Source organism: Helianthus annuus, chromosome 16, assembly GCF_002127325.2.
Source record: "Helianthus annuus cultivar XRQ/B chromosome 16, HanXRQr2.0-SUNRISE, whole genome shotgun sequence".
NCBI classification, from domain to species: Eukaryota; Viridiplantae; Streptophyta; class Magnoliopsida; order Asterales; family Asteraceae; genus Helianthus; species Helianthus annuus.
In genome coordinates, this window is record NC_035448.2 from 191,485,316 (window position 1) to 191,512,471 (window position 27,156).

At 40.1% G+C, this 27,156-nt stretch overlaps 1 protein-coding gene across 1 annotated transcript in view; it reads right to left on the reverse strand.

The window, feature by feature from the left end:
- Positions 1-10,070: 10,070 nt before the first annotated feature.
- Positions 10,071-27,156, reverse strand: part of LOC118488024 — a 31,183-nt gene continuing 14,097 nt past the window's right edge. The window contains exon 2 of the mRNA XM_035985016.1: positions 10,071-10,693. Coding sequence (XP_035840909.1) covers positions 10,380-10,693 — 314 coding nt within the window. The 3' untranslated portion in view covers positions 10,071-10,379. The remainder of the gene's footprint in view (positions 10,694-27,156) is intronic.

Below are 27,156 nucleotides of genomic sequence, written 5' to 3' on the forward strand. Positions count from 1 at the left end.
CCACCTCCTCCTGCTCAAGCTTGTTATGGAAATACATCATCTGCTGGTCAGCGATCAAAGCCAGATACAGTGCGGCTCAACACTTCAAGCTTCTCAAAAGTCAGTGTGGAAGTAGCTAAGGAACACATGGAGCTGCTTAACACTTTAGTGAGTGCGTACTGCGGGCTAGTGGAAGGTCAGATTGGCAACATTAATCTGACACAAGAAGACTATCAGCAGATTGATAAAGAGGAGATGGAAATGATGGATATCAAGTGGGCCTTTGCCAGTGCTGTTAGAAGAGCAAAGGATTTCATGGAGAGAACAGGCCGAACCAGCATGGAAAGCAAGAAAGACACCAAGTATGGGTTCGATAAGCAGGCTGTGAAGTGCTTTAACTGTGGAGAACGTGGCCACTTCAAACGTGAATGTACAAGGCCATCTCAACATGGAAATCAAAACCCATTCAGAGGACAAGGCAATCGGGCAAATCAGAACCAAGCAAGGAACAATGAACGCACATTGGTACCGGTTAACAACCAAGCGGAACCATCAAATGCCAACCAGGCACTTGTGGTTCAAGTAGATGAAGGTTGTGATTGGTCAATTCAGCTGAGTAGTGATGCTCCTGATGGAACAGCTTGTTTTGCTAAGGTTATAGAAGATCAAGTTCACACCAGTGGTGGAGAATCTTCCGCCAATGGTGGTGGATCTTCTGAGGATGAAGACTCCTCCGGGTATAGCAGGAGTTCAGATGAAGAATCCTCACGGTCAGGCGATGAGAATGTGGGTGAGACATCTAGTGCTTCGGTTGATGCTGATATTGATGAACTTCTAGAGGAAGCTGCAGCAAGAACTAATAGAAGATCTATTTTGGTGGATCAAGCTGCTTATACTTCGTCTTCTCTCCATTCAGCCTTTATGGCTAATGTCGACAGTTCTTCAAGTCAGGTATGTGTCGATGAACCCACTGCTGTAAATTGTGATAACTGTGATAGCTTGCATGTTAAATGTGCTGATTTAGAGGCAAACATGTCTGAGTTGCAAGGCAAACATGATGCTTTACAAGCTAGTTTGTTTGACTTGCAAGACAAACATGGTTCTTTGAGTGCCAAGTGGTGTGAATTGCAAAGCAAACACGAGGCTTTGCAAGAAAAATATGATGTGACATTCATCCACAATCAGAAGTTGACTGTGGACCTTTCCAAATGCACAGAAGCCAACATGTTTTACGAAAACCATGAAAAGGAATTTAAGTCAGTAATTGAAACATCAAAGAAAGATAAAACTGAACTGACAAAAATGGTTTCACGAAAACAAACTGACATTAATTTGTATATATCTCGTCTTGAGATTATGCAAAAAGAGATGGCTTGTGTGAAAACTGAAAGTGATGCAATTCAACTTAAGCTAGACAGTTATTTGAGCTCTAGCTATGTGTTGGATCACATCATTGACGTTCAAAAGGAGAAAAGGGATGTCACATGCATAAGCTATAAAAAATGTCCACCACCAGTTAGACACAATTATGATGCCATGCCTGATGAGGAGGATAGAGTGTTCTTTGAACCATCTGTTCCCCTTGATGTGAAAGAGTTTGCCACGGGACTCGGATACAAGAAAGAAGTATCCTCAGATTCAGATACTTCAGCAGATACAAGTGTGTCTTCTGCTGAACTGAATCAGGATCCTCCTGTCATTATTGAGGATGCTGATTCTTCTGATGATGAATCTGATGATGCTATCATAGCAAAGTCTGATGCGGTAGTCAAAGATGAGGACATACCTCTTGAGAATTACATTCTATGTGATCCTCCTGTACAACCCGCTAAGACTGTTGCAATCGAGTCCTCTGCTGAGAAAGAGTCGGAGAGTGTGAACTTTCTGTACACTCTTGTTGGTGATGAGAAAATTTATTCTGACAAAGATTTTTCGATTAAGAATGTTAATCAATCCTTAATCAGCAAAGTCTTTGAAAATTCGACTAGTAAGTTTTTGGAAAAGACTGGACCACATGTTACAGTTACACAGTGTCCTCCTATCCCAAAAGCCGAAATCCGAAAACAATTTGGGAACAAGAAATTACCAACAGTGGAAAAACAGCAAAATCACACCAAGCCAAAAGGAAAATCACCGGCTCAAGCACAAAATAAGCCGAACCAAAAGAAAAAGAAGAATGTTAACTTTGTGAAATCGAAGGGAACAGACAAAATTGAAAAGTTTGAAAACCAATCTAACTTAGATTTTGTCAAGAAAGCTATTGTACAGAAAAGAAATGAACCAAGCAGTTCAAAGCCTAGTACCTCGGGTTCACAAAGTTCATCATCATCGGCTAGACGAACACATGATTCTTCGGGGTTTGTTGAACGAAGATCATGTTTTGAATGTGGAACAATTGGACATATTATTAGAAATTGCCCATATCTTCATAAACAAAAAGAAAAGGTTGATGTTCCCCGTGATCAAACTGACCGTAGGCGATGTGTTTTTGCAAAACAAGATCCCCGCCTTGTAAAAGAAAGGGAAAAGAAACAGAAACGCCAACAGGTCAAGAAAATTGAAAAAGCAATTAAAACCGATGTGGTTCAAAAACAATCTGTTTCTGTAAAACCAGATAATTCAAAAACTTCAAACAATCATGAAGTTAAAATTTTAAAGAAAAACACTGGTGAAACAAAACAGACCTGGAAACCAAAAACGGTTACTAAATCAGGGGGACCATCACAGTTCACCAATCATCAAAGACAAGAAGTTATTGTTATTGATGAAAATGGAAGACCCAAGACCACAATGGCTTGGGTCCCCATCTCCAACTAATCATTTGAGTTCATGTGCAGGGTGTTCCAGGAGGAACTATCAGTAGTCATTGGATTGTTGATAGTGGGGCATCCAGGCACATGACAGGCGACATGAAGCTTCTCTACGACGTCAAATCTATTAGAGGAGGTTATGTTGCTTTTGCTGGAGATAAGGGTGGTTATATTACGGGTGAAGGAATGATATCCAACGGGATTGTCAGCTTTGACAAGATCAACTTTGTGCAACAACTTGATCACAATCTTCTCAGTGTTTCTCAAATTTGTGATAAGCAATTCTCAGTACACTTTGATGCTAATGGATGTTATGTGCTGAAACCCGGCTTCAAAATTCCAAAAGAATGGATTCTCTTGTCTGCTCCAAGGATAAATGATTTGTACGTCCTTGATATGAGCCAGGCTATTACTACGTCTGCACAAGCAACATGTTTCGTTTCTAAAGCCACAGAAAAAGACACTATCTCTTGGCACAGGCGTATGGGTCACATTCACTTACGCAAAATGAATCATTTGGTTTCAAATGAATTAGTGAATGGTGTTCCTCTCAAAAATTTCCATCTTCAAGACGTCTGTGTTTCGTGCCAAAAGGGTAAACAAACAAAGAAGAAGCACCCTACAAAGAAGATCAACACGGTGGCAGTTCCCCTTGAACGTTTGCACATGGATTTGTTCGGTCCTGTCAAGCACAAAAGTATTCGGGGTGATCAATACTGTCTCGTGATTACTGATGATTATTCAAGATTTTCTTGGGTGGCGTTCATGGCACACAAGAGTGAAACCTTTGGAATTATCAAAAACTTGATCGTTCAGATTGAGAATTTGTATAAATTGAAGGTGAGGCGGATTCGTAGCGACAATGGTACTGAATTCAAAAATCATGCCATGGCGGAGTTTTGCACTTCAAAAGGTATTCTTCATGAGTTTAGTGCAGCTTATACTCCTCAGCAAAATGGCGTCGCTGAACGTAAGAACCGCACATTGATCGAGACTGCTAGGACAATGTTGGTAGAGTCGCAGTTGCCCATTCCATTCTGGACTGAAGCTGTGGCCTCTGCATGTTATACATTGAACCGAGTCCTTATAGTCAAAAGGCACAACAAGACCTGCTTTGAGCTTATTAACAAACGGAAACCAGATTTGTCTTATCTTGAACCGTTTGGAGCTCCATGCACAATGATCGATCCTAATGGAAAGTTTGGGGCAAAAGCAATTGAGGGATACTTTCTTGGGTATGCCACCCCTAACTTACGAGTCTGGAATCTAGAGACAAAAAGGGTCGAAGAATGGTCTGAGGTCAGAGTACAAAGGCATACATTGCCAGTCAAATGTCCTGGTCAGCCTTGGATGTTTGAGTACGATGACTTTTTTAATTCGATCAATGTTGAAGCCGTTGAAGAAAATGTTGCGGCAAGGATGTTTTTCGAGAGTGACAATGCAACAGTTTCACCGGTGGTTCGTCCAATTCTTGTCAATCAAGAACCATCTTCTTCGGTGAACAACAATACTCTCAACAATGAGGATTTTCATGATGCAACCGAATTGAACGAATCTTCAGAGGATGATGAATTTCTAGATACAGATCAAGAAGTCCCTACTACAGCAGTTCATGGTACTTCAGAGGGTACTCCTCCAGTGGATGCCCATAGAACAGCTGAAGCTACTGCATCATCTTCTTCGTCAATTCCGGGCCTTGATTTGGTTGTTGATCTTAATCTCAACAACCTGGGTATAAATATTCCAGTTAGAGATAATCCTGAAACGAGGATTCATAATACCCATCCTCAAGAAAACATCATTGGAAATGTGCAAAGTGGCATTCAAACAAGAAACATGTTGCGGAACAACAACAATGCAGGCCTGTATGCAGCAATTCGAGAATCTAGGCAACAAAATGATTGGTCTTTCGCGTGTTATGTCTCACAGGAAGAGCCAAGAACTTGGAAAGAAGCCATGAAAGATAACTCTTGGGTGGAAGCAATGCAGGAAGAATTGCAACAGTTCCAGAAGCTGGGTGTCTGGAAACTTGTAGAGAAACCTGCTGGATACAAGAAGATTGGTACCCGTTGGGTTTTCAAATGCAAAAAGGATGACCGCGGAGTTGTTATCCGGAACAAAGCGCGTTTAGTCGTTCAAGGTTTTCGTCAGATTGAAGGGATCGACTACAACGAAGTGTATGCACCAGTTGCACGTCTCGAAGCAATTCGAATCTTTCTAGCCTATGCGTCTTTCAAAGGATTCAAGGTTTATCAGATGGACGTGAAAAGTGCATTCTTACATGGTGTGGTTGAAGAAGAGGTGTACGTCGAACAGCCTCCGGGTTTTGAAGATCCTATCCATCCCGATCGGGTTTGGTTGCTCAACAAAGCTCTATATGGTCTTCATCAAGCACCGAGAGCTTGGTACGCAACCTTATCTAACTATCTGCTGGAGAACGGTTTTCGAAGGGGTCTTATCGACTGTACTCTTTTCATCAAAGAACAAGATGGAGATCTTCTTCTTGTACAGGTATATGTTGATGATATTATTTTTGGTTCTACTAATGATGTCTTGTGTATGAATTTCGAGCGCATTATGCAGGATAAATTCGAGATGAGTGCTATGGGGGAAATGAACTTCTTCTTGGGCCTACAAGTGCAACAAACGGAGTCTGGGATATTCATCCATCAGACTAAATATGTTGGTGACATCTTGAGCCGGTTCCAGATGTCTGATGCAACGCCCATTGGTACCCCATTGCCAACAAATCACGGAATTACTCCTGACTTGAAGGGTGAAGCTGTTAGTCCTTCACACTACCGCGCAATGATCGGATCTCTTATGTACCTCACAGCATCAAGGCCAGACATAATGTACCCAACGTGCCTGCTTGCCAGATACCAAGTGAACCCGAAGGCCTCACATCTTGCAGTTGTTAAAAGGATTTTTCGTTATTTGAAGGGTTGCCCTGACACCGGTCTATGGTACCCTAGGGATAATAACTTTGAACTGGTTGCATTCAGTGATTCTGATTTTGGCGGATGCAAAATCGACGGTAAATCCACAACGGCTGGATGTCAGTTTTTAGGAAATCGCCTAGTCACATGGCAGTGCAAGAAGCAGACGTGCGTCGCTACATCAACATGCGAAGCTGAATACATTGATGCCTCAAGTTGTTGCTCCCAAGTCCTTTGGATTCAACAACAATTGCGGGACTACGGTTTTGAATTCCTAACTACTCCTATTTACGTTGATAATTCTGCTGCATTACAGATCACTAGAAATCCTGTGCAGCATTCAAAGACCAAACACATTGAAATCAAATATCACTTCATACGTGATTGCTTTGAGAAAAGGCTAATCGATGTTGTTAAGGTCCACACCGATGACCAACGTGCCGACCTTTTTACCAAAGCATTTGACAAATCAAGATTTGACTTTTTATTATTGGTAAACGGCATTAAGGTCAAGCCAGAGTAAAACCAACATCGGAAAATCATTTTTGCAAATATCTTTGTGTTTTAAAATTTGTTTTAGTTTGTTGATTTTAGGGGGAGTAAATCCAAAATCTAAAAATCCAAAAACATCGAAAAATTCCAAAAACACAAAAACAATAGAAAAACAAAAATGAGTTTCCTGGCGAACAAAAGAGAAAGTGATAGTACATCAGTGGTCTATCCAAACCTCTTTAAACCTTAAATGAAAAACGATAAGCAGCTCTATATAAGATGTATTGGTAGGCTCACAATCATTTTAAAGTGTGCAGGGTGATATAAATCTTAAACCGACTGAAGACCAGGCGGGAACCATTCATTGGCATATGGTCTTAGTACCGAAATTTCGTTTGATAGATTGCCGAGGTTCTGAGATATTCGGTCTTTTTGCTGCTTATCATCTGGGTATCATGGTTGTATCTTTTACCGAAAAATAACGGGGACGCAAGTCTAGATCTTCCATGATACCATACATACGTGTACATATTGCATTCGACCTCAATAAGTGATCAACAATCACATGTCCAAACAAATAAGTGATAATATATCACATCTATCCGGGAGTCAAGTTCGTCTCTCTGCTGTACGAAAGTACTGACCTGTTCACGGACTTGCTTCTGTGCCCTCATGCATATGAAAATCAAGTTCCTCATTAATAAGTGATTGTATCATATAGGGCTTGTTTTCAAATCAAAATAAGTGAGAATCTCACATCATATACGGTCAAACAGATGATAATTGGTATACTCACGGGTAAGATGAACCCTCGTGCATACCTTGATACGGGAATGTGTCGTGATGTGGATGAACACCGGTCGGTAAGTATAAATCATACCTTAACGTATCCCCTCGCCATGATTACATCTGATAAGTTGAGTTTAAGTGGACAACAATACCGATAATTGTTATAGGATGCTTATCTAAATGTTAACTAACTGAACAACAAGAGCGTTTTGGCATGACCGTACACTGATATGATTCTCTTACCCTCGAAACTCACAAAAAGAATGTCTGTACATATTTATTTACTGCTTTCAGTATTTACATTTGGAAAATTCAAAAATACCAAAAAGATTTTATTTCTATTTTATTTTCGATCGTACGATGTTGGAACTTGAGTCTTCGTTGCCTGAAACCTGAACGAAAACCGAATTGACTAAATCTTCATAAACGGTCGAAATTTGCAAGTTTTTGAAAGTTGGAAACTGAAATTGATAAATTTTAATAAACTTTCAGACTGTCGGACGGTGTTTGATTGTGACATGGTCATACGTGTGACATTTGTTTATGCTAACTATATTCCAAGCAGTTGTTCTCATTACGCGTTTAGATTTCTTGCATGTGCAGATTCTAAAGGCAAGGAGAACATGGTCGATGACAAGCTTCGGAATGAAGACACGACGAGAAGGCGCTCAAAAAATGAAGATGATCGAGTTGCCGCTGGCCATCATCAACACCACAAGGATCTCAACTCATAAAGATCAAGTCTTTCACCAGCATAACTCAAGGGGGAGTTTATGCCAAGGGGGAGTTTGTCAACATACTTCCTACATGATACGGGTAGTTTGTTGATACACTCTCTGCTTTCAAGACGTGAGGACTTTGAAGATCCTCCGACATTGAAGACTTGAAAGGACATCAGAGTTTTGAAGACTCGAAGACCAAAGACCATCGAAGATCGAGACAAAGCTACAGCCAAGGGGGAGTTTGTTGGTGCACTTGTGTCTGTACTTTGTCTGTATTCGATCACGATGTAAAACGATGTTCTTGTTAGTCTTGTAAGTTGACCAAGTCAACCATCCTCCGGTTTGACTTGGCCAACAGTTAGAATATGTTTGTTGTAATGTTTGTGTCGAAGGATAGCTCATCGAAGGATATTGTAGATCGTTCGATGAACTCGAAAGATGAACTTTCGATGGATGACTGATGGACCTCGATAGATCATCCTTCGAGGTCCCTGTGAATCCTTCGATAGCCATCTGATCGAAAGATGACCTTTCGATCAGTAATCCTGATCCTTCGACCAGACTTGCTGTGCTGGGTATATATATACCCATGCAGTGTATGTTCAAGGACATATAGATGCACATAGATAGACACACACTCACTTGAGAGCATTCTGTCCAGGAACACACACACACTTAGAGAGTTTGCAAAACTGATTTGTAAACATTGAGCTTGTAACCGGAACCTTTCATTCGCATTAATACAAGTGGTGTTAATCGGTGAATCTTGTGTGTATTGTGTTTGTGCTTGTTTCATCCCGGTTTGCATACTAGCTTGGATTCCGCACTTGCTAGTGTGTTAGTATAACAAGGTTTAGGTTCGTCATCCTCGAGAGGGACCTACACTACTTGAGGAAGCCAGTAAAAAGATGAGCTCGGATATAATCAGCACCCTTCCTAATAACATAATTGAAAAGATTCTAACTCTTATGCCAATCCAAGATGCCTTGAGAACGAGCATTTTGTCAAAGAAATGGCGGTATAGCTGGCGGAGCATGCCTAAACTTGTCTTTACAGACAATATGGTCACAATGTCATCTAATCATCTATGCGGACAATTGAGGAAGTATAAACTTGCCAGTGCCATCTTCCATGTTTTGTTATTCCACAATGGTCCAACAATACTAAAGTTCAAATTTTGTTGCTTTGGACTCCAAATGGATTCTGAGTTTGACCAGATTATAAGTTATCTTGCAAGGGGAAATAAAGTGAAAAAACTGTGCTTTGTTATTAAAAAAACTGCTACAAGCTACCGATTTCTTTCTTTTCATTACAGGAATTAGAAGTTATACATCTTGAAAATTGTATCTTTGAACCACCATTAATATTCGATAAATTTAGTTGGTTGAGGAAAATGAAGTTTATGGATGTTGACGTTTCTGCTCAAATGCTTGAACGCTTCCTCTCCAAATGTCCGCTGCTTAAGCATATTAGTTTGGTAAGGTCCATATAGCCATTTATGTAACTCCATCAATTAATGATGTTATTATAAAGGTATCTTCATGCAGGATAGATATAAAGAAGGCACTGACTTTGTAGCAGGGGTAATTGCACGGTACCCCTGACCGCGGAAGGGATCTCCCTTCCCAGTTCACCACCCGACAAGGATCCCTGGCGGCAAATACCCATAGCCATCAAAGAGGGGTAAGAAACATGTTTCAAACCCGAGACCTCGAGTGTCCTCGGTCCGGCTTAAAGCGGGTGTCGGTGGCCACCAAAGTGCCACTAATGGGAATTGAACTTGGGTCTCCATTGGAGAACCCAAGTCACTCCACCACTAGGCCACTTGTGGTGCAGGTGGAAACAAGTTTACATTTGTTGATCTATTACAATGTGTGCCTTTGATTCAGGATTTGGAAATCGCAGATAGTTATATGAAGGTAGCATTTGGTTTAATATTACATTTGATGTAAGGAGTTTGAGTTTGCTAATTTTGACAATGGTTATCGGTTAAAGTACCTGTGTCCAGGTGGCATGCCACATAAGCTTCCCACTTCACTAGTCCATCTCAAATATCTGTGTTTGGATGTGTGCATGACAGAACAAAATGAGATTTCTTTTGTCCTCTGTATGATCAGGAGCTCCCCGTTGTTGGGTAAACTTACTTTACTGGTAAATATATAGTGTTAGTATGTTAAGTGGCTCTTTATACTTTTATTGACAAATTTTAGATGTTTTCTAATTAGATGGGTGATAATGAGAAGTCCTTGGTTCCACAAACTTCCAGCAACTTTCTTGATCCGGAAGATGATATGTATCAGATTTGCAATTCCCAAATGGCCAGAAAATAGAAGGGATTCTTGAAAGAAAACGAGAGGGAATTTAGACTTAATTTCTCAGCTTCAATAAATTGCAGAAAAAAGCCCTTTAAAAAGGGTTTACAAAGAAATAACTACTACTGGAACACTACTAGAACATGGATGAAAATGGCATCCCATTCACCCTTTATTTGCTACCCACGATCCTAACATTAAAAGGAAATCAACACATGCTGAATTGAAATAAACAAATGCTGAGAATTATCCGGTGGACGTGTTGACCATATCATTCCACCCCGCTTGAGTTCACCTTGTCCTCAAGGTGAAGATTGGGTTCGTCCGTAGGATCGACTAAAACAGTTGTGGTTTATCACATTTGTGTCTCCGTCGGTACCTTTCACCACAATAAAAACATAGCCCTTTAGTACGCCGGTCTCGTAACTCAGCACTTGAGAGTCGCCTGATCGGATTAGGGGCTGGAAGGGCTAACGGAGGAGCGGGATTTGGACCTAAGAGGCCAGTAGCATTAGTGGAAGGTAGCTGGGTCAAAGATGGACTGCCCATTTGTCTATGGTGCTTCTCTTCATTCAAGAGTAGCCTGATTGTTTCCTGCAAATTCCGGGGTTCCTTAAGTTTAAACTCGAATCTGATTTCATCCTTCAAACCTGCAACATAGCAACCAATTAAATAAAATTCCGGTAGGCCATTGATTCGGTTGGAAATCTGCTCAAACGACTCAGTATAAGCCGCCACTGTTTATTAGATAATTATATTCATATTATAACCTAGATAGTGTGACATGTATTATATATATTTATATAACCTAAAGTTTGCAGCGGTTATACTCTCGGCCGCTTGTATATGTATTACTCGTCCTGTACGGATTGTTTTTTATCGATTCATATGTTTTCTGTATGAACAATTCATCCTAGACGAAACCCTAGAAATCCTTACAAAGTGGTATCAGAGCCACACGCGTCGATCAATTTCTATCAAGAACCAAACTCCAGATCTCGTTTCTTTCCTTCAAATTACTCTCTGATTTCAAAATGATTCCAGCGACCGGATATCAAACTCAAATCCCAAAATTAACAGGGCAAAATTACTATCACTGGAATATTCAGATGAGGGTTTTATTGGAATCTCAGGAATTATGGAATATAGTAGAAGACGGATATCAAGAACTAGGAACGAATCCATTGGAAGAAGCCACTGCTGCATACCGAGATTCTACGAAAAAGGATAGAAGAACGCTGCATATTATTTTCCAAATGAAACAGTCTTCGTACGCATAGCAATGGTGAAAACATCTAAGGAAGCATGGGTCACACTACATAAATCCTACAGAGGAGAGAATCGTGTAAAAACGGTAAAGTTACAAACTCTTAGATGTAGTTTTGATTCTTTAAAGATGAAAGAGGGCGAAACTGTTGAAGATTATTACAACAGAACAACCCAAATTGTGAATCAATTAAGGATGAATGAAGAAAAAATTAGTGAACAACGAGTAGTAGAAAAAATTCTAAGACGTCTGACTCGAAATTTCGAGTCCGTAGTCATAACTGTAGAAGAAACGAAAGATTTGGAAATTCTGTCCACTGAAGAACTCATGGGTATACTTCAATCTCATGAACTGCAGATGAAATTATATGACGATGTTCCTATGGAACATGCATTTCAAATGCAGAATTCGAGTACGGATAAAACCGGACAAGCAAGGGGACGGGGTAAGAATTAAGGCAGAACTTGGGGCTCAATTAGATGTTTTAATTGTCAGAAACTCGGACACATGGCAAAGTTTTGTCCGAAGAAAGACGTAGATGATAAGTCTGACAATGTTTTAATTCATAAGGAAGATGAATTAGAAGAGCACCAAGAAGATACCATGTTTATGATTTTTAACATGGAAGAAATGATTAAGGATGATTGCTGGTATCTGGATAGTGGGTGTAGCAATCATATGACAGGCAATAAAGGTTTGTTTGTCAAGTTAGACGATTCACCTCAAAAGGAAGTAAGAACGGGCGATGATAAAAGATTAGAAGTTCAAGGGATCGGGGAAGTAATGATCTCAATAAAAGGTCAAAAAAAGAAGGTTCAAAACGTGTTTTATGTAAAAGGTTTAAAACACAACTTATTAAGTGTAGGTCAACTGCTACAAAAGGGTTACAAAGTAGAATTTGTTAAGGAACGATGTATTATTAAAGATACAAACGACAGGATTGTAGGGAACATCAAAATGTCAAATAATAAGATGTTTCCTTTGAACCCTGGGAATGACATATCACTTGCACTGTCCATGAAAACAACTGATATCTCTACTCTTTGGCATGAACGATTTGGGCATGTGAACTATGATACTTTGCTTGAAATGGGAAATAAAGAATTAGTTCGAGGAATGCCTAGAATCACAAAAAAATTCGGATATTTGTGAAGGATGCATATCGGGTAAGCATGCTAGAAAGCCATTTCCAAAGAAATCGATGTGGCAAACTAGTGAACCTTTACAAATAATTCATTGGATATTTGTGGCCCCATGAAGACAGAGTCTATTGGTGGATGTAGATATTTTATCACATTTATTGACGATTTCACGCGGAAAACATGGTTATATTTTCTCAAGCTCAAATCAGAAGCTCTGAGTTATTTTATACAGTTTAGAGCGCTTGTAGAAAAACAATCGGATCATCAAATAAAGACACTAAGATCTGATCGTGGAGGTGAATACTGTAGCAAAGCATTTCAAGACTATTTAATGACAAAGGGAATACACCACCAATTAATAAATAGTTACACTCCTCAACAAAATGGGGTGGCAGAACGGAAAAACAGAACTTTGATGGAACTTAGTCGAAGTATGATGAATATGAAGAATTTACAATATAAGTACTGGGCCGAAGCAGTGGCCTGCACTACGTACATATTGAACCGAACAGTTACAAAAACAAGACCTAGTATGACGCCATATGAAGCTTGGAATGGACGAAAACCAAGTGTGGAGCATTTCAGAGTATTCGGATGTTTGGCATATGTACATGTTCCAAAACAGCTTCGTAGTAAGCTTGATGTAAAAACGGAGAAAGCCGTGTTTGTAGGGTACAGTACAACCACAAAAGGGTACAAGTTATATAGTCCTCCCACAAATAGAATCATAATCAGTAGAGATGTCATATGTAAGACATGGACACCCGAATTCAACACCACAACGATACCATTTATGATGGATAATGAAAGCAGTTCAGTCATCAGATCTCGGTGGAATCAAGAACCAACACATGATGCCTCTAATGAAATTCGAGATACTCCCGAAAGCTCCAAAGTCAATGATAGAAACAGTTCGGGTGGGGTTGAAGTAACTGGAACTTCCGAAAACACAGATTCTAACCCCACAGATCAGATCCTACTGAAAGTAGTGATAGTTCATCTACTGATTCTGAAAATGAGATTATCAAAACACGAAGTATTGGAAGCATATACAGGAACACACGGGAACTCACAAATGAAGAGATATCTCAAAAATATGGTAACAGCCAATCAGTCAACTTTGTTTTCTATGTCAACACAGATCCTTTGTCATATGAAGAAGCATGCAAAGATATGAAATGGCGAGAGGCTACGGACAAAGAAATAGAGTCTATACACAAAAATCAAACATGGGAATTAGTAAATCCTCCAATAAATCAGAAACCGGTTGGAGTAAAATGGATTTACAAGACTAAGTTTGATGAGCATGGAAATGTAGACAAGTATAAAGCAAGATTAGTAGTAAAAGGATATAAGCAAAAGTATGGGATAGATTATCAAGAAGTTTTCGCCACTGTAATTCGATTTGAAACAGTTAGGATAGTTCTAGCACTAGCAGCAAGAAACGACTGGTATCTACATCAGATGGATGTAAAGACGGCCTTTCTAAATGGAAACTTAAATGAACAAGTATATGTGAAGCAACCTGAAGGATATGTCAAGAAAGGACATGAAGAAAAGGTATGTCTTCTTAGATGTGCTCTATATGGATTAAAACAAGCCCCTAGAGCCTGGTATAGTCGAATAGACAACTATTTCAAATCAAATGGGTTTAAGAAGTGCACGTATGAACACACGTTATTTATCAAAGATACCAACGAAGGAAAGTTGGTGATATGTGTAGGTCCCTTTTCGCGGAGGATTACGAAGCTAAACCTTGTTATACAAACTCACTAGCGAGTGCGGAATCCAAGCTAGCGAGCAAACCGGGATGATGCAAGAACAAACACAAGAACACACAAGACTCAACGATTAACACCACTTGTATTAATGCGTAGAAAGTTTCCGGTTACAAGCACAATGTTTACAATCAGTTTGCAAACTCTCAAAGTGTGTGTGTGTGTGTTTCGGACAGAATGCTCTCAACCTCTTTTCTGTCTGTGTGCATCTGTCTTTCACACTACACTGCATGGGTATATATATACCCATACATAGCAGATCTGATCGAAGGATCCGATAGATGGTCCGAAGGATCATCTATCGATGACAACCTGTTCGAATGATCAGCAAGGACCTCGAAGGATCATCCTTCGAGGGCCATCAGTCGAAGCATATCTTTCGATCACCTCGAAGGATCAACAGTATCCTTCGAGGCTATCCTTCGATTCAGACAAGCATATTACAACTTATTTGCCAAGTCTAACTAGGAGGATAGTTGACTTGGTCAACTTACAGACCAACTTTGGACATCGTTTATATACAGACCGAATACAGACAAAGTACAGACACAAGTGCACCAACAAACTCCCCCTTGGCTGTAGCTTTGTCTTTATCTTCTATAGTTGTAGACCCGTCTCGAACTTCGACGGTCTTTGGTCTTCGAGTTACCAAAACTCTGATGTCCTTTCAAGTCTTCAATGTCGGAGGATCTTCAAAGTCTTCACGTCTTGAAAGCAGAAAGTGTATCAACAAACTACCCGTATTATGTAAGAAGTGTGTTGACAAACTCCCCCTTAACATAAGCTCCCCCTTGAGTTATGCTCGTGAAAAGACTTTATCTTTATGAAGTGAGATCCTTGTGGTGTTGATGATGGCCAGCGGCAACTCGATCATCTTCATCTTTTGAGCGCCTTCTCGTCGTGTCTTCATTCCAAAGCTTATCATCGACCATGTTCTCCTAGCCTTTAGAATCTGCACATGCAAGAAATCTAAACGCGTAATGAGAACAACTGCTTGGAATAGTTAGTATAACCAAAAGACACACTAATGACCATGTCATAATCAAACACCGTCCGACAGTTTGAAAGTTTAATAAATTTGTCAATTTTAGCCTTTAACTTTCAAAACTTGCAAATTTCGACCGTTTATGAAGATTTAGTCAATTCGGTTTTCAGTCAGGTTTCAGGTAACGAAGACTCGAGCTCCAACATCGTACGATCGAAAATAAAGTAGAAAGAAAATCTTTTTGGCTTTTATAAAGTTTATATTAAAACAAGCCTAAAATCTTTTTGGTATTTTTGAAATTAAAAGACAACAATTTAAAATCCTTTGAGTGTTATCAAACGACATCACCGCTAATGTCGTGCTGATATGCACCAAACGACGAAACTGTTTAAAAGAAAAACAATAAAAGTTAAGCAGTAAATAAATATATACAGACATTCTTTTTGCGAGTTTCGAGGGTAAGAGAATCATATCAGTGTACGGTCATGCCAAAACACTCTTGTTGTTCAGTTAGTTAACATTAAGATAAGCATCCTATAACAATTATCGGTATTGTTGTCCACTTAAGCTCAACTTATCAGATGTAATCATGGCGAGGGGATACGTTAAGGTATGATTTATACTTACCGACCGGTGTTCATCCACATCACGACACATTCCCGTATCAAGGTATGCACGAGAGTTCATCTTACCGGTGAGTATACCGATTATCATCTGTTTGACCGTATAAAATGTGAGATACTCACTTATTTTGATTTGAAAACAAGCCCTATGTGATATAATCACTTATTGATGAGGAACTTGATTTTCGTATGCATGAGGGCACAGGTGCAAGTCCGTGAACAGGTCAGTACTTCCGTACAGCAGAGAGACGAACTTGACACCCGGATAAAATGTGATATTTTATCACTTATTTGTTTGGACATGTGATTGTTTATCACTTCTTGAGGTCGAATGCAGTATGAATATGTACACGTATGTATAGTATCATGGAAGATCTAGACTTGCGTCCCCGTTATTTTTCGGTAAAAGATACAACCATGATACCCAGATGATAAGCAGCATAAAGACCGAATATCTCAGAACCTCGGCAATCTATCAAACGAAATTTCGGTACTAAGACCATATGCCAATGAATGGTTCCCACCTGATCTTCAGTCGATTAAGATTTATATCACCCTGCACACTTTAAAATGATTGTGAGCCTACCGATACATCTTATATGGAGCTGCTTATCGTTTTTCATTTAAGGTTTAAAGAGGTTTGGATAGACCACTGATGTACTATCATTTTCTCTTTTGCTCGCCAGGAAACTCATTTTTGATTTTCTATTGTTTTTGTGTTTTTGAAATTTTTCGATGTTTTTGGATTTTCTGATTTTTGGATTTACTCCCCCTAAAATCAATAAACTAAGAGAAATTTAAAAACACACAAAGATATTTACAAAAATGATTTTCCGATGTTGGTTTACTCTTGCTTGACCTTAATTCCATTTACCAATAATAAGAAGTCAAATCTAGATTTGTCAAAAGCTTTGGTAAATAAGTCGGCACGTTGGTCATCGGTGTGGACCTTAACAACATCGATTAGCCTTTTCTCAAAGCAATCACGTATGAAGTGATATTTGATTTCGATGTGTTTGGTCTTTGAATGCTGCACAGGATTTTTAGTGATATCTAAAGCAGCAGAATTATCAACGTAAATAGGAGTAGTTAGGAATTCAAAACCGTAGTCCCGCAATTGTTGTTGGATCCAAAGAACTTGTGAACAACAACTTGAGGCAGCAATGTATTCAGCTTCGCATGTTGATGTAGCGACACACGTCTGCTTCTTGCACTGCCATGTGACTAGGCGATTTCCTAAAAACTGACATCCAGCCGTTGTGGATTTGCCGTCGATTTTACATCCGCCAAAATCAGAATCACTGAATGCGACCAAGTCAAAGTTATTATCCCTAGGATACCACAGACCGGTGTCGGGGTAAGCCTTCAAATAACGAAAAATCCTTTTAACAGCTGCAAGATGTGAGGCCTTCGGGTTGACTTGATATCTGGCAAGCAGGCACGTTGGGTACATTATATCTGGCCTTGATGCTGTGAGATACATAAGGGATCCGATCATCGTGCGATAGTATGAAGGGCTAACAGGTTCACCCTTCAAGTCTGGAGTAATTCCGTGATTAGTTGGCAGTGGGGTACCAATGGGCGTTGCATCGGACATCTGGAACCGGCTCAAGATGTCACCAACATATTTAGTCTGATGGATGAATATCCCAGACTCCGTTTGTTGCACTTGTAGGCCCAAAAAGAAATTCATTTCCCCCATAGCACTCATCTCGAACTTATCCTGCATGATGCCCTCGAAATTCCTACACAAAACATCATTAGTAGAACCAAAAATAATGTCATCAACATATACCTGTACCAGAAGAAGATCTCCATCTTGTTCTTTGATGAAGAGAGTACAGTCGATAAGACCTCTTCGAAAACCATTCTCCAGCAGATATGTAGATAAGGTTGCATACCAAGCTCGTGGCGCTTGATGAAGACCATAGAGAGCTTTGTTGAGCAACCAAACTCGATCGGGATGGACAGGATCTTCAAAACCTGGAGGCTGTTCGACATATACCTCTTCTTCAACCACACCATGTAGAAATGCACTTTTGACGTCCATCTGGTAAACCTTGAATCCTTTGAATGAGGCATAAGCCAGAAAGATCCGAATAGCTTCCAGACGTGCAACAGGTGCATAGACTTCGTTGTAGTCGATCCCTTCAATCTGACGAAAACCTTGAACGACTAAATGAGCTTTGTTTCGAATAACCACTCCACGGTCGTCTTTCTTGCATTTGAAGACCCATCGAGTGCCAATCTTCTTGTAATTCTCAGGCTTTTCAACAAGCTTCCAAACACCAAGCTTGTGAAATTGCTGTAATTCTTCCTGCATGGCTTCAACCCAAGCACTGTCTTTCAATGCTTCTTTCCACGACTTTGGTTCTTCTTGTGACACGTAACACGCGAAGGACCAGTCATTTTGTTGACCAGATTCTCTTATAGCTGAATACAAACCAGCATTCCGGTTGTTTCTCAGCTGATTACGCGTCTGCACGCCGCGATGGACATCTCCTATGATATTCTGCTGGGGATGGGTATCGTGAATCCTCATTTCAGGATTATCTGGCACACGAGCATTGATACCCAAATTATTCAGATTAAGATCAACAACCAACTCCACACCAGGAATGTGGGTAGAGGTGGATGCATTCCCTTCAGCAGTATCTATATTCTGCGTATGAGGTGTATCTACAGAAGCACCTTGAACAGGAGCAGCTGGAGCTGAAGATCCTTCGGCTGCATCATGATATTCATCATCTTCAGAAGAGTCATTATAATCAGCAGCATCTTCATAAACCTCATTTTGAACCATATTGTTGACAGACGAAGAAGCTTAAGGGTCAACAACAATAGGTCTAACCAAAGGCGAGACAGCAGCGTTGTCACTTTCCAACAACATTCGAGCCGCTGCTGATTCTTCGTCAAAGGTTGGCAGATTGAAGGAGTCAAATAGCCCATCATAATCGAACATCCACGGATCACCCGGAGCCCTAACAGGACTCGTGTACCTTTGAACCCTAACTTCGCTCCAAAGCTCAATCTTTTTGGTAGCTAGATTCCAAACACGAAAATTCGGAGTAGCATATCCAAGGAAGAAACCCTCGATAGCTCTTGCACCAAACTTTCCATCCGGCTCAATCATAGTACATGGAGCACCAAAAGGTTCAAGGTAAGAAAGATCCGGTTTCCTTTTCTGAAGGAGTTCGAAGCAAGTCTTGCCATGTCTCTTTACTGTAAGAACTCTGTTCAACGTGTAGCAAGCAGCCGATACAGCCTCTCCCCAGAATTGAATAGGGAGTTCCGACTCTACTAACATTGTTCTTGCAGTTTCTATAATCGTCCGATTCTTCCTCTCAGCGACACCATTTTGTTGTGGAGTATAACGAGAACTGTACTCATGAAGAATGCCTTTAGAAGTACAAAACTCATCCATAACTTGATTCTTGAATTCGGTTCCATTGTCGCTTCGGATCCTTTTTACTTTCAACGTATAGAGATTCTCCAACATTGTAAGAAGATCCTTGAGGATGCCAGGAGTTTCACTCTTGTGTGCCATGAACGATACCCAAGAAAATCTAGAGTAGTCATCAGTAACTACTAAACAATAAGCATCGCCAAACGTTGTCTTGTGCTTCATAGGTCCAAAAAGGTCCATATGAAGACGTTCGAGAGGCATGCTGACAGTGTTGATTTTCTTCAAAGGGTGAGACTTCTTTGTTTGCTTCCCCTTTTGGCACGAGACACAGATATCTTGCAAATGAAAACTTCTTACAGGTACACCATTCACAAGATTATTTTTCACCAAATGGTTCATTTTTCTCAAGTGAATGTGTCCCATTCTTCTGTGCCAAGATATAGACTCCTTTTCTGTTGCTTTTGAGACAAAGCAAGTGACTTGTGCAGATGTTGTAATTGCCTGGCTCATATCGAGAATATAAAGATCATTAACTCTCGGAGCCGATAAGAGAATCCATTCTTGTGGAATTTTGAATCCAGGTTTCAGCACATAGCAGCCAGCGTCATCAAAAATCACTGAGAACTTTTTATCGCAGATTTGCGACACACTCAGAAGATTGTGATCAATTTGCTTCACATAATTGATCTTATCAAAGCACACGATACCATTGGAGATACTTCCTTCTCCAGTGATGTACCCACCTTTATCACCCGCAAAGGCAACATACCCTCCTCTAATATTTCTCACGTCATACAGGAGCCGTAAGTCGCCAGTCATGTGCCTGGATGCTCCACTATCAACAATCCAATGACTATTAATAGTTCCTCCTAGAACATCCTGCACATGTCAATTAAACACATCAGTTGAGAATGGGGACCCAAGCCTTAGTGGTCTTGGGTCGTCCCTTGGCATCACGAAACGTAAGCTCGATCTCTTGATGGTTTTCAAGAACAACTGCTCCCCCTGAATTGTCACCCGACTTAGGTAACCAAGTTTGTCTTTGCCTACCAGTTTTTGAAGATTCTGGTTTTACAGGTTGTGACACTCTTGGTTCCTTTTGAACTGTTTTAACTTCAGATTTTAAAGCTTTTTCAACAGTTTTCATGTTTTTACGTCGTTGTTTAGTTTCTTGTTCTTTTACAGTTCGTTTATCTTGTTTAGGTGAAACTGATCGACGTTTAGGGTGAACTGTTTCAGGTGGAGCTTTTTCAACAAATTTCTTCTTTGGAGCATTTGGGCAGTTTCTGATAATGTGCCCAATTTCTCCACATTTGAAACAAGTTCTCCTTTCAACAGACTTAGGAGAACTTGATCGACTACCAGATGTTGAACCTGTAGAACCTGAGGTACTTGCTCTTTCATCACACCCGTTTGTGTGTTGGGTGTAATTGTTATCACTGTTACGTTTCAAAATCTTGACTTGTTGTACAAAATCAGTGTTTGATTTGTTTTCAAAAGTCTCAATTTTATCTGTACCTTTTGATGCTACAAATTTAACATCTTTTCCTTTCTTCATGTAACGAGCTCCTTTTGATTCAACCTTAGCCTTTGGCTTTGGAGCTCGTTGTTGTTGTTTACCCTTAGAAGCAGTATGTTGTTGAGTGGTTGGAGATTTTTGATTACCAAACTGTTTTCTAATCTCAGCCTTAGGAATTGGATCACATTGTGTTACAACAATTCCCGGAAGTGTTTTTCCCAAAAATTTGTTTGTATTGTCTTCAAAGACTTTGTCAATCAAAGATTTATTTACATTTTTAATTGGAAAAACATGATCTGAGTAGATTTTATTATCTCCAACCAAAGTGTACAACACATTACTGCTTTTAACAGTAGACACACCTGTCTTATCAACCTTGACAGGATCAATCACTTGCTTCTTAACAGATGGAATCTCAGGAGTATCAGGATCACAAAGGATGTGATTCTCTCGTGGAATATCTACTCCTTTCATCTTGCTAAGTGATTTATCCTGATCTCTTACAGCCACTTCTGATTCATCATCCGATGTCTCATAGTCCTCGATAATTGGAGGACTTTGCTTCATGGATGATGAAGTTTCTTGTTCCTTGGAGGCTGTGTTTGAAGAATTGTCCGGTTTGAACCCAAGGCCAGTAGTAAACTCCTCAACATCAAGAGGCACACTGGGTTCATACCGAGGCATTTCTTCCTCATCAGGCATCTTGGTATAGTTGTTCATCAAGGGGGGCGGACATTTATTATACCCTATGCCTTTCTGATTTCCCTTTAGTTGTTGAACATCGATGATGTGATCAAGCACAAATTGGGAGTTAGAATAACTATCCAATTTCTGTTTGATCGCATCATGTTCGCATTGGGCAATGGCTAATTGCTTTTTAGTTTCTTCCACAATGTTAATATATTCATTTATACTCACTTGCTTGTGGTAAACTACTTTGTTAACCTCGGACACATTTTTCTTTAAAGTTTCTATTACAGATTTAAATTCTTTTTCATTCCGGGTTAAAGCCATGTTTGCCTCTTTGCATTTCGACAGTTCAATAACCAAATTCTGGTTATGACTATGAAGCTTTTCTGATTCAAGCTTCATCTCTGCACATGATTTACAAATACTAGGAGCAGGAGGTTCAGAAGTTACCTGACTAGTAGAGGCTGAGCCGTTTGCCATAAAGGCAGTTTGAAAAGAAAAAGCTCCATCTTCAGAGAATAGCTTTTCCATTTCCTTTGATGCAGTATCCGCCTTTCTAATCAGAATTGATTTCTGACATTTAAGCTCATCAGCCTCATTCAGAAGATCCTGAATATCTTCACCTTCTTCCTCCTTCTCATCAGGCTCTGAGTGATTATCCCCAGAAACAGAGCCTTCTTCATCCGAACTTCCAGAATAACCAGAACTGTCATCACTCCCAGAAGATTCTTCTTTATGAACCTGCTCGATGACCTTAGCATACAATGCAGTTCCACTTCCCTGATCTCCTTCACCAAACTGCACTGACCAGTCACATCCTTCATCAGCTTGAACAGCCAAAGCCCGATTGTGATTGGTAGTTCCAGGCTGTCCCTGATTGTTATTCACTGCCACCATCCTCCGTTCACGGTTTTCTTGTTGGGCATTCACATTAGTCTGGTTTCTGAAAGGGTTGTGATTGCCGTGTTTTGTTGGTCGAGTGCACTCACGTTTAAAGTGCCCTTTCTCGCCACAGTTAAAGCACGTGACGGCATTAATATCAAACCCATACTTCGTGTTTTTCTTTCCTTCCAACGAAGTTCTTCCAGTTCGTGCCATGAAATCTTTTGCCCTTCTAACCGCACTAGCAAAAGCCCATTTAATATCCATCAACTCCATTTCTTCCTTGTCGATCTGATCATAATCTTCATTGGTCATGTTGATGTTTCCAAGCTGACCTGCTACCAAACCACAGTAAGCACTGACCATGGTGTTGATAATCTCCATATGTTCCTTAGCAACTTCAATGCTAAGGTGTGAAAGATTTGAGTTGTCGACTCGGATTGTGTGATGACTTTGGGGTTGAGGTTGAGGATTGCTTGTATAGTGAGCTTGCTGTTGTTGTTGTTGAGGTTGTGGTTGTGGCTGTGTTGGAATAGGAATGTAAGACCTCGGATCGAATTGAGGTTGTGGTGGAGCAGCCGTTGACTGAGGAAACGGAAAGGAACTTGAACTTGTATTGGACACAAATGCAGTCTGCAGCTTAGGTTGCTGTTGCTGAGCTGCAGCGGATCTTGCCAAAGCATCGAATCCTGGAAGATACATTTCTGTATTCTGAGGAGCTGGAGCACGCCTTGCTTTCCTAATTTCTTCATCATTTTTATGTTCCAGCTTTTGAATGAACTCATAGATGTTGACTTGATCTAGAGTTCCGGTATGCTTTAACAGTTCAATGAAAGAACTCCACTTTGGAGGTAAGGCATCAGCAAATCTACTCACCATGTCTTGTTGAGTAGAGACAACTCCATAAGCACACATCTCACTAATCAAATGATAGAAACGTGTGATCATATCATTCAGAGTCTCGTTTTCCAAAAACTGAAAGGATTCAAACTCTTTCTTCAACAAATCATGCCGAGATTTTCGAGCAGCTGCATTGCCTTCTCCTCTAGCAACTAAGGCATCCCACAATGCTTTCGTGGTCTTGCAATATGAGAACTGATGGTAGATGTCTTTGTTGAGTGCTTGAGTAAGTGTGGCAAAGGCCTTTTTCTCCAATTCATAAGCCTTCTTGTCATTTTCAAGCATATTGGCATAACCCTCTGAAGTTGACGCAGCAGTTTCAAGATTAGTATTGAACGCATTGATGAAACACGTCCAAAGATCAGTGCTTTGCCCTTGAACATATGTGTGAAAACGGTTTTTCCATGATGGAAAATCGTTCATATGGTTCAACTTAGGTGGACGATTGTTGCTGCCAGTTTCACTCTCACTAATCAGAAGGTTCTGAAGACTTTGACTTTGATTTGATACCAAAGCCCATTGACTTGGACTGATTGAAGGCTGTGGAATCATACTCTTTGCCCAATCTGCAGCAGTGACTAACTCTTGATTGGTTCGTGAGTCCAAACTCCAATCCCAAGGACTTGTACAGCTCATTTTGATCAAATAATAATTGAGAACCTTCACAAACACAAACTGTTAAAAATACAAGCAACTAAGAATCGAAAGATACTGACTTGTTCGAAAGATCAATGCTTGTTCGAATGATCAACAAGGTTCGAAAGATCCCTGTTGAGTTTCGAACAAAGACTTCGAAGGATTGAATTCGAAAGATTGATCACACGAAGGATCCTTATCTTTCGAAAGATGATTTCGAAAGATTCTCCTTATGTTTCGAACACAGGTCTCGAAAGATTCACAATGAAAGATCCTTATCTTTCGAACACTAATCTCGAAAGATTCACCAACACGAACGATCCTTATCTTTCGAGAAGATTCCAAAAACGAAAGATAATGCTTAGACTCCGAAAGACTAATCGAAAGATGCTTATCTTTCGAGCTGCCTTTGATCGAAAGATGTCGAAGGATATCTTTCGATGTCGAAGGATATCTTTCGAATGCTCTGACACACTGACAAAAAGTACGACAGGTTGGTGAAAAGTTGATGTGGTTGGTGAGCCAACTTTCGGCAAAAAGGAATGGTCAGACTGTACCTTCCTTACCAACTGCGATTTTGAAATAAAATAAGCCAAAAATGGAAATCTTATCCAAAACTTGTTCACCGGAATACTGACCGGAGATATGGCCGGAATTTTCCAAGACACTTAAAAAAAAAAAAAAGTTTTCAAGTTACCCAACCCAACCTTGAACACTCCCGAAGGTTTAGAAACCGTTTTTCAGTTTAAACAAGCAAGAAAACCACCAAAAACGGGTGCTAAACCGAGTGTTCAAACACACCAAAGATCTTGAACAACCCGGTTTTAAACAAGGTAAAGAGCCAAGCTCTGATACCACTTGTAGGTCCCTTTTCGCGGAGGATTACGAACCTAAACCTTGTTATACAAACTCACTAGCGAGTGCGGAATCCAAGCTAGCGAGCAAACCGGGATGATGCAAGAACAAACACAAGAACACACAAGACTCAACGATTAACACCACTTGTATTAATGCGTAGAAAGTTTCCGGTTACAAGCACAATGTTTACAATCAGTTTGCAAACTCTCAAAGTGTGTGTGTGTGTGTTTCGGACAGAATGCTCTCAACCTCTTTTCTGTCTGTGTGCATCTGTCTTTCACACTACACTGCATGGGTATATATATACCCATACATAGCAGATCTGATCGAAGGATCCGATAGATGGTCCGAAGGATCATCTATCGATGACAACCTGTTCGAATGATCAGCAAGGACCTCGAAGGATCATCCTTCGAGGGCCATCAGTCGAAGCATATCTTTCGATCACCTCGAAGGATCAACAGTATCCTTCGAGGCTATCCTTCGATTCAGACAAGCATATTACAACTTATTTGCCAAGTCTAACTAGGAGGATAGTTGACTTGGTCAACTTACAGACCAACTTTGGACATCGTTTATATACAGACCGAATACAGACAAAGTACAGACACAAGTGCACCAACAATATGTTTATATGTCAATGATTTAATCATAGCAAGCAACTCTATGAATTTGATCAATAATTTCAAAACATGATGAAGGAAGAATTTGAAATGACAGATATGGGGAAACTACACTATTTTCTTGGAATGGAAGTTTCATATGAAAATGGAAACATAACACTTTCTCAAAGAAAATATATGCGAAGTTTATTAAAAAAATATAGAATGACACAGTGTAGTTCAGTTTCTACTCCTATGGAATATGGAGTAAAATTATCAAAAGAAGATTCGGATACATTTGCAGATGAAGGAATGTATCGAAGTCTAGTTGGTAGCCTCATGTATCTTACCAACACCAGGCCAGATATCACGTATGCAGTAACTAAGATCAGCAGGTACATGGAAAATCCAAAGAAAAATCACTGGGAAGCAGGCAAGCGAATACTAAGATACATTAAAGGAACTTTAAATCAAGGTGTCATCTGCTGATAGGGTTCAGTGATAGTGATTACGCAGGAAATATAGATGACAGCAAAAGCACATCAGGTCACGTATTTCTTCTAGGGTCAAGTCCTATTTCCTAGCAATCCAAGAAACAGAAGGTTGTGGCATTATCATCTACAGAAGGAGAGTATATGGCCTTATCTTTAGCCGGATGTCAAGCAATTTGGATCAAAGGCATATTAGATGAAATTCAAGGTAAAATAGAATATCCAATACCAATTTATTGTGATAACAAGTCAACCATCTGCCTAGCAAAAGATCCAGTCTATCATGGCAAGAGCAAACACATTCGTGTAAAGTACCATTTTATCCGGGATCAAATCAAGAAGGGAGAAGTAGAAGTATTATACTGTACAACTAAGGATCAAACAGCAGACATTATGACCAAGGCATTGCAAAACAAGGACTTCACAAGACTAAAGACTCGTCTAAACATGGAGACTATCAAGCTTACGAGAGGGTATTAGATAATTATATTCATATTATAACCTAGATAGTGTGACATGTATTATATATATTTATATAACCTAAAGTTTGCAGCGGTTATACTCTCGGCCGCTTGTATATGTATTACTCGTCCTGTACGGATTCTTTTTTATCAATTCATATTTTTTTTGTATGAACAATTCATCCTAGATGAAACCCTAGAAATCCTTACACTGTTGTCGACTGATTCAAAAGGGAGAGGGATTCAGACGGGTTGTCAAAATCCGTCGGCCAAATTCTTTGCAGAACCGCTTGAGTGAGTTCCTCCCACGCGATCGGACCCTTCAACTTGGTATACCAACGATACCACCACTGAAGAGCAATTTCCTCTAAATGAAACGAAGCCAATGAAACTTGTTCGACCGGAATCTTCGCGAACTCAAAGTACTGCTCACATAAACAAATCCATCCAACTGGGCCGGTTCCGGTGAATTTGGGGAAGAAAAGTTTGGTTTGGGGCTGATTAATACCGAAAGGGGAAGTCGTGTCTTTTTTTGATGAACCAGAGGAACCGTGGGAGGACCCACCGGTGCGGTTGGTCTCCAAAGATTGCAGGCGGGCCTCCATGGATTGTAGTTTGGTGAGAATGGTTTCAAAAACGGTGTCGTGACGGTCCAGGGCGGCTTGCTGGCGGGTCATGAAGGTCTCCATATCTTGACGGAATTCAGCGTTTGATTTGGTGCGGGTATCCATAGGAAAGTCGGCTCTGATACCAAATGATATGTATCAGATTTGCAATTCCCAAATGGCCAGAAAATAGAAGGGATTCTTGAAAGAAAACGATAGGGAATTTAGACTTAATTTCTCAGCTTCAATAAATTGCAGAACAAAGCCC